Raw genomic sequence first — 9,024 nt, 5'->3', positions numbered from 1 at the left:
CTAGTCGGACCCAGACCATTTTCTTTGCATTGAAGCCATTGTGGTACCCCCTTGAAATATAAAAGGAGGTCCAGACTACAAAAGAGGAGGGGGGAGCAGGAGAAAGACAACTCCAGTAGAGAGATTAGACACTAAGTAGAACATCAGAAGGGATACGCAATGCTTCATGCTCCCGAGAAGGACTTGTAGCTCTTAATCTACCAACTTAAACGCACAAAAAGCAGGAGTAGTGCGGCCCGAACCCGGGTAAATCATCGTGTCCATTTCGTGCATTAGTAGTATAGGTCCACACCTTCGTGCCCCATCTACAAACCATCGAGAGGACGTCACCAGTCCAAGGTGTCACAAGCGTGTTCTGCACACGCCCGCCTACATTATTAAAAAACTCACTAAATTATGGGCTTCTTTTAAAAATTTAACTCTCTTGAAAATCCTATAACTATGATTATTTTGGAATGGAGGAGGTAAATTTGAATCTATGTTGTGCACGAGTATATATTATTATGTTCAAAAGCAAAGCAAAGACTGATGCCCCCTTTAGGTATGATTTACAAGTGTCATGATCTCGAATGCAAATAATTGAATGCACTTCATGTTGTTTCGAATATTTGAAACCACTTTAAATTGAATTCAAATGTATGTTAGTTCCTAGCTAGTTATTTAGAATGTTTACTACGTATTTTTTGTATGTATAACTAGCAAACAATGTTGCTACGGGAGAAAAAAAATATCACAAGATAACTCTATTTGAACAGAGAGACAACTATTCTCTTTGTCTCCCAAATATGTGCCACAACTGTTCTACGAAAATATGTAGCTGCTCAATTATGATGCGGCTATAGAAAAAATAATTTTTTTAGCAATGTAAATGTCTATGCTCCAGTGGCATACCTAGATTATTTAAAATTTTGAAAACAGCAAAGTGAAATCTAGAATTTTAAATTGTACTGTAATTTGTAATTTGTGCGCAGAGAGACAACTATTCTCTTTGTCTCCCAAATATGTGCCATCTATTTTTGTAACCTCCCTAAATCTGAAGACTCTGCCAACTATATAATATTTTTTTTGCGAGAAACTATATAGTACTCCCTCCGTCCCATAATATAAGAGTGGAGGGAGTATAATTAATCTACTCTATGTATGTACGAAAAGACCAAATGGTAAAAATTATTTCTTTCATGGAAAGTAACCTCATGTGTCATGAAAAAAATACAAACAAATGTTGCCTGCGCGTATATTGGCCAGTATTTGTATTTTCATGATTTTAGCCATCAACAAATCTTGTAACTTGTGTGATCATGTGATCAACCAGAGTGAGGTTTCCTCCCTTTCGGCGGTTTATTGAGATATGGTGTCATACAAGTAATCCATACAGGAACTGTGCTAGAGTTGCTCTCACAAGTTACATCACCTTATACCACTCAAATCTCGACACCAACAGCTACCAGTTAGTACCACCAGTCTACCAGTTAGTATCCTTCTATACATCATACCAAACACATCAGCAGAAAGGAGAGCGATGTCATCTTTCGCCGATCTGAACTTCCAGTCCCTCGTGTGGGTAGAATGGTGAAACACGCCAGGGCAGAGCAACAGCTCACTTGGTTCGGGTTGACCATGTTGCAAGAAAGACTGAATGGTGACAGGGCAATCACAGGTTAGCCGGTGCAGCTGCGACGGCATATACCGATGGCACAGCCTGAGTGGTCACTGGGGCACCAGCCTGGGAGTAGATTGCCAATGCAGCTCCTTCAGCACTGGACTGCGTAGTTTCTCCGGTTGCACCCTCGCTGCCTGAGGCGTACCCATAGTGCATGACAAGTTGCAGGTTCGTCCCGGCCACTTCATGTGGTGCAGCTGCGACGGCGTACACCAATGGCGCAGCCTGAGTGGTTGCTGGGGCACCCACATGGGAGTAGATCGCCGATGCAGCTCCTTCAGCACTGGACTGTGTAGTTTCTCTGGTTGCACCCTCACTGCCTGGGGCGTACCCATAGTGCATGACAAGTTGGAGGTTTGTCGCGGCCACTTCATGTGGTGCAGCAGCTCTGAAACACAAAAATGTACGACGAAAGAAGCACGATCAACTACTTGTGCATGTAGCAAAGGAAAAAAAAAGGCACGGGAATAGATGGTGGCTTCCGATCTACATTGTCCCTGCGACTAGTTCATTTTCAGAAGTATCTAGACTAGCTGAACAGTACGGTTTTGAGACGTCAACAAGCCGGCATTGACCTATATATACAAATCGGATTGCAAAAAATAGCTTTGCATGTAGCAGATATTAAGAAACAGAGAAGTACTAGGCCCAATTGGTGGCTACCATACATACCTCCCAGAAGTAGTTTCCTGGTAATGAGACTTCACAGCGTCATATCGATACGGATCATTCCCATTAGCATAATAGTTGGGATCAGAGGAACATGCAGGGTCTGTAACATGTTTTCGCACAGGGTGTTGGGCTTGCAAATAGACAAGTTGCAAAGGAGGCGCTTGGGCGTAGTGGTAGGTGGCAGGCGATGGGCCATATGCTTGATAACTTGCCTGATACAGATGCCCAGTTGTGGTCACGTAGTAAGCAGGTGCAGCGAATTGAGCGGTCCGAGCAGGAGGTTGAGAATCTGGGCATGCATAAGGTTCATTTGGGGCCAGATGAGCAGCTGGGGTGAGAACATAGGCGCTTGGGTGATGCACATAAGCAGCTGACTGTGTTGGGTATGAAGATGAAGCCGAAGGAGGCAGAAAAGCAGCAGATGGAGCGGGATGGCTGTTGTCAACATAATGCAGGGGTGGTGCCTCTGGCACTGGCAGTGAAATAATTGGACGGAACAATGCTCTCAATTTCTCAACCTACAACAGAATACCAAAAACAATGGAAATTTAATGCAGGTAAATGTATGATATAGTTTCACAGCTAAGCACTGATAAAATTTAACACAGAACAGAAAGATGGAAGATAAATGTGCTATTCCTGTCTATTCCAACTAGCCGATACACTGATATGACTATACCAGTAATTCCACCTAAAAGCTCGAGAGAAGAAGTGATAGAAAGAAGAACGTGTTCCCATTACACCCACTTTTTTCATCTCTATACCATGTTGCTATTTTTCCAGGAAAAAGAAACTGTTTGATTACAAAACAGCTTAATACAATCAGAAAACTATGGGTGCTGTCATGCTAAAGAATATCTGGGTTCTACAAAATAAATGGCTGAGATGCAAAATAAAGGCATTATTACAAAGATAAACTTCAGTTCTCAAAGTTAAATCATAGTCAATAAAGAATTAAATATTAGTACATTCTAGTCCCTCTCAATCTCGACTTGCTTCTACATATGCTTACGCCACAGCAGCAAGTTCTGAAGCACATGGCTCTCCTAATTACTGGTTTTCATAAAATAGCCGTCCATTCGTAGTTCAAACTAGGCACAACAAGATGTGAATTGACTAGTTTGATACTTTAATGTATACAGAGGCAGGGGCGGATCCACTATGGGTCATGGGTGTACAGATGTACACCCAAAATTTCCTACAAACTATTTCCTATATATAGTACTACGTATATGACAAAAATACGAAAAGTAGAGATTATGCAGCAGCTTGCCACAGATCAATACTAGCCCATCGGGCATTGGCTAGAGCGGCACAACCCACTAACCAACAGGCCGAAGCACCAACAAGTCACATCTGCCCTCACGCACTGCCTAAAAAAAATAATTCTGCCCTCACGCACAAGAGATACTCAGCAGATCAGCTCAGTCCAAATACTCCCAAAAAAAAAAAAACTTTGTCCAAATCCACAAGGACCAGAGTCCAAAGTTCCAATCTGAAATTCCATTCGTTGACCTTTACATGTGTAGTTAATATTTGGATTTAGAGATATATATAGCTCTGTACATGACCACATTAATAAAGAGGAAGATTGTTGATTTAAAAACAACAAATGAATTATCTTTGGATTGATTTCCTTAGTAAAAAAGTAAACAAATGAATTATCTTTTGATTTAAAGATATAGATCTCTTTGTAAATAAAAATCGTCTTTTGAGATTTGTTGTTATTACGAAAATTTTGTATTCGCGTGGACCAATGGACTTCCTTGTTAGGGTGAAAAAAAATTTTGAACACCCAAAGTTGAATTCCTGGATCCGCCACTGTACAGAGGACCATAAATAAGCGAGAATGAGTGTTCATCTGGCAGACTGCCTTAAGTTCGAACCATTTTGTACAGGAGTTGTCTACAGGGAAGATTCAGCACAATTCGTTTCACCTCTACTCAAGTACAAAACATCAATAAACACTGATTCCACTTACTTGTGTAAAGGTAAGTTCTGGCACGAATTTGCCGGGATAATTCTCTTTTATGGTGTATCTTACGGTTTTCCCTCGGACAGGCATGAAATCACCATCAATCATGAATTTGACCTGCGTATACAAGAACACTGAACATTCAAATTATGAGAAATAATAATGTACGGCTAATCTATCAAGTTGATTGCTGGATGCCACTGGAAACTGAAGATCATAAGACGAGCCAAGATGAACTGAAATTTCAGAAAAATTAAAATTGACAGGACTCTTTTAGGAGATAACCATACAGATTTGAAATGTGGCACCAGGACCCACATTTCAGTCACGCATCGAGTGGCAAAATCATCACTGCGTCCTTCCTTGATGGTGGAAGGATTCATACACGCACAATCACCCATGACTCCAGGCATGGAACGCGAGGGGGGCCGGGACGGTACCTGGGCAGGTAGGCGGCCCTGGAAGGCGGCGGGCTCGAGGTCGCGCCCGCCGTCCGAGTCGGCGCGGTAGGGCCCGTACAGGTACTTGGCGTCGTAGTCGAAGAGGAAGAGCGCCGCGCCGCGCCTGATCCGGGAGACGGCGCCCAGCCTCCCCCGCGGCAGGCCCAGCACCCTGTACCTGAAGCACTCGGGCTTGGTCGCGCCGTCGCACCTGAAGATGAACCCTGCCGGTAACGGGGCGTCGGCGTCGCCCGCCGCGCCCTCCGGCGGCTGAGGTCCCGGGCTCTGGCGCGCCGGCGAGGAGGGGTCCTCCTCCGCCATGGGAGCCGCGGAGCGGGGGAGAGCGGGCTAGGGCTTTTTGCTTCCGCTGTTTCTTTTTGCTTCGGGCCGGGAGTTTGGGCCCGGTGGAGTTGGAGGCGATGTTTTCTTTTTTCAAACTTCAAAATGTGGATTTCCAAAAATTCAAGCCGGGGAGCCAAACTTCCACATTTGGTACTCAGACACTATAATAGCATCACATACTCACTACTTGCCAAATTATAGTGAATATAATATATTTTAAAGACAACTTATTTGTAAACTTTGACCAAATTTACAGGTAAAATCCGAAGATTTACGTACAAAAATATATTTTACGATGGATCTAATAGTATTGATTTAGTAATGTAAGTTGATAAATGTTTCTATAAACTTGGTCATATTTTATAAAGTTTTTACTTTGAAAATATTACTCCCTCCGATTCATATTACTTGTTGCTTACTTAGTATACAATTTTAGTACTATATTCCCCAACCATATTTCCCGCCTCTTGTTCGGCGTCGCTGCCGGTCCGCCTCATCTCCTATGGTCCTTGGACCATGGAGATCTGGTGGATCTCAGCCCTTGCCAGCGGGAGGGATCCATTTTTAACTGTTTTTTTAGTTTTGTTAGGATTTGTGCCATGCTCAAGAAGAAGAGGCGGCAGCGTTTTCTTGAAGATGAAATAAGGTTCTCCCCGCCTAGGCCTCCTCCCGGCAGTGCATCTACTGTCATCGAAGGGCGTGTGAAGATGCGCCTCCAATGGATCTTGTGTGATCTTTGATGGATCCGGTCTTCGTTCGTCTATATCTACTCCCTCCGTCCTTTAAAGAGTGTACTTTCAACTTTGTTGGAGGGTCAAACTATCTTAAAGTTTGATCGAGTTTGTGTAAAAATATATAAATGTTTGTGAAATCAAATAGGTATATGATGAAAATATATTTTATTATGAATCTAATGCTACTAATTTCATGGCATAAATGTTGGTGTATTATTGTATAAATATGGTCAAACATAAAAAAAGTTTGACTTTCCAACAAAGTTGAAAGTACACTTTTCAAAGGACGGAGGGAGTATGTATCTATAGGTTGGATCCTTTTGGTCTATGCTTTTCTTCGTCGACGGCAGTTACTGTTCTGACGCGCTGGTCCTATGGGACTTTAGCACGACGAGTACCCAACTGTCTACTACAACAATGTTTTTCCGACTCCAACAAGGGAGGGGCGATGACGACAACACGCCTTCACTCGGTCTAGTGCTTGTAGTTGTCACTAAATGATCTACGGACCTGAATGTAACTTTTACTTTTGGTGTTATTTGCACTACCTTAAGACTTATTTAAGAAGCTGATGACGCTCTAGGCCTCCGTGGCCACTTTATTTCTTATTGTTATTCACAACTCAAAGGAGGAGTTAAGCTTCAACAATACAACATTCTGATTCGAAATTACAAAAAAGTTACAACATCAGCGATCACCGCCATGGCACTTAGATCGGATGTGCGGCGAGTCGGTGCTCGAAGCTGATGATGAATGTGCGGATCTCCATGGGCGCCAGCTCAACGACGAGCTTGGAGGGGTCCACGGGTCCTCCACGGACCACATTTTCTTTTTGGGGAGGCCCTGCCACCTTCCATTTCAGCCTCTTCTTCTCCATGGCGGCGCGCTCTTGGTTCGCTGATAGGCTTGTTTCGATTATCTTGCCGATCTGGAGCATCAGGATTGGGGAGGTAGTGAAAATATTCATCAAGATCCAATCGAATAAATAAAAAGGTGTAGATTTTAATGGAGGTTACCTTGTTATCTGGGAATACCCTCTTGAGGTCGACACTCGCCGGGGCCGAGAGATCCTTATGCTCTCCAGCCTACATGCACAGCACAATGTTTTACAAAAGATATAAAACTGGATCTGATTGGAGCGAGAGAAAGTAAATGAGAATGACCAAAGTATGAGACCTCGTATAGGTGAGCCAACCGAAGGAGAACACTTCCATCTTCAAGTTCCTGTACAACGCATAGGTACTTTTAACACGCGCAGCAAACGGATCCAGATACCATTTTCATCACTATTCTGTGGTGTCGATTACATTTGTTGCAGCTAACTGGCTGGTATTACTTGTAACCTCTCAAACCAGCAGGATTAAAAACTAGCTTGCAACATTTCAAAATAAATGGTACAGTACTCGGACCTATCAGATCAGCACTCTCTTGCCCAGTACTCCCTCTGTAAACTAATATAAGAGCGTTTAGATCACTATTTTAGTAATCTAAACACTCTTATATTAGTTTACGGAGGAAGTACATACTAATTTTTCCCTTTTTAAGGAGATATGATAAAAATGGTCCATTCTCCATAGGCATACACATACCTCAAGAGTAAGCAACGCGACATTTTCAGGAAGGCTGTAAGTTGGATCCATTGCAGAGAATGATGAAACATGTGAATTCGCCCAGTTGCCTCCATCCTGGAAAAACAAGTAGGGGTATGTTCAATACAGCGAGAATAACTGTTTGATCGATCACAACTGCAACAAAATTTATGCTGTACCTGCTCTGTGAATGCAAGAAGAAGAGGTGAGTACAGTTCCTGACCAAATGTACGACGCCACCTAGCTCCATCACCTTGTGGGTCAATTTTGAGATAGTATTTTCCTTCAATCTGTCGATAATGTAATAAGTTGCTTTGGATAATGTTTCTGCACAACATATTGTGTGCTTGCAAATAATAGAACAAATTGATCTGCACAACAGGATTTGTGGTATATGCAAACATCTGGTTTTCAATTCCATCCAAAGCACATGGTCAGAAAGATATTCATTACTTACAACTAGTCCTTCACATTGATCATCCAAACAGACTTTTTCCTCTAGTGCTTCCGCAACACCACGACCATCATCATTGAGTAGCCTCCTACACAAGGAGTAAGAAATATTTAACCAAGCAGAGGTAGAAAAAGAAAATTGCTACAGTATGAAAGAAGCAAGAAAATACTGTGCAAAACTGATTGTGACATGTACCTGTGTAGCATTAGCTCTATTTGTCCATCCTTTATGCTCGAACCTCCAACAGACCTGTCTACAAGTATAGATAACTCTTTGCTGCCATCTTCCACATAAATGCCAAGATTAATCTGAAAATAAATACAGATCTATCAATCTGGTGTATAAATCAGCCCCATCACAATCTACAAGCAAAACTACAGAATAATTTGCAACTTTGGATCCTCCACAATTCAACTTCACACAATTGCCAATTTCTTCAAATATTGACAAAAGTATGAATAACCTGGCTCAGAACATTTTAAATTACCGGCCCTCCATAATCACCACCAATAACCTCTTGCCTACCAAAGTTATCCTATGCCACCACTTGTTTTTAAAAGATCAACTTCCTACGTTACCATCTTGTATGTCACCAAATGCAGAGGCTTTGGTTATCTGTCACTAAATGTCAAAAATTGTGTCCTTTTGGGCTGCAAAATCACATCATCTCATCTAATAAGCTACACAATTACATCATTACGTGTAGAGATCATTTCTTATTCTTATGGTGCTAAATAAGTAAAGAAGCGAGCTGATTTAGCTGTAATTAAATGTCTTGCCATCTACAGGTAGAGTCAATGACCTAAAACATATCAATTACAAAGTAAACCAAAATCCTCCAAAAACATAATATGTATAAACTGAGGGGGAGTGCAAAGTGAATTCCAAACTACTTTCGGATGTTGACTCAATGACGGAAAAGGATGAAAGAAGACATTTCTTAAAGGATACTACTAAGCTTCCTTGTTTAAAATATAATAGAGCAAACAAGAGCTCACAGGATAATAGTTTCCAGCAACAGGTTGGTTTACTTCAATCTTCCACTCCGAGCGATAATCCCGTACCTGAAAGGAAAAAGGGATTAAGTAATGACATAATTGTGCACCATTACAACACATATTTTATGTTGCAGTTATCCTCTATAACATCGCTAGTTCC

The 9,024-nt window shown here is 41.9% G+C and overlaps 1 protein-coding gene across 1 annotated transcript in view; it reads right to left on the bottom strand.

The window, feature by feature from the left end:
* Positions 1 to 1,314: 1,314 nt before the first annotated feature.
* The window catches only part of LOC119303846 (alpha-mannosidase At3g26720-like), a 15,175-nt gene continuing 7,465 nt past the window's right edge, over positions 1,315 to 9,024 (bottom strand). The window contains exons 22-32 of the mRNA XM_037580995.1: positions 8,865 to 8,930; positions 8,062 to 8,174; positions 7,870 to 7,954; positions 7,592 to 7,702; positions 7,413 to 7,508; positions 7,000 to 7,047; positions 6,840 to 6,908; positions 6,644 to 6,751; positions 4,314 to 4,424; positions 2,333 to 2,850; positions 1,315 to 2,048 (exon numbers count right to left, since the gene is read on the bottom strand). Coding sequence (XP_037436892.1) covers positions 1,652 to 2,048; positions 2,333 to 2,850; positions 4,314 to 4,424; positions 6,644 to 6,751; positions 6,840 to 6,908; positions 7,000 to 7,047; positions 7,413 to 7,508; positions 7,592 to 7,702; positions 7,870 to 7,954; positions 8,062 to 8,174; positions 8,865 to 8,930 — 1,722 coding nt within the window. The 3' untranslated portion in view covers positions 1,315 to 1,651. The remainder of the gene's footprint in view (positions 2,049 to 2,332; positions 2,851 to 4,313; positions 4,425 to 6,643; positions 6,752 to 6,839; positions 6,909 to 6,999; positions 7,048 to 7,412; positions 7,509 to 7,591; positions 7,703 to 7,869; positions 7,955 to 8,061; positions 8,175 to 8,864; positions 8,931 to 9,024) is intronic.

Source organism: Triticum dicoccoides, chromosome 5A (genome assembly GCF_002162155.2).
Source record: "Triticum dicoccoides isolate Atlit2015 ecotype Zavitan chromosome 5A, WEW_v2.0, whole genome shotgun sequence".
Lineage (NCBI taxonomy): Eukaryota > Viridiplantae > Streptophyta > Magnoliopsida > Poales > Poaceae > Triticum > Triticum dicoccoides.
This window is presented reverse-complemented; position numbering and strand designations above follow the sequence as displayed.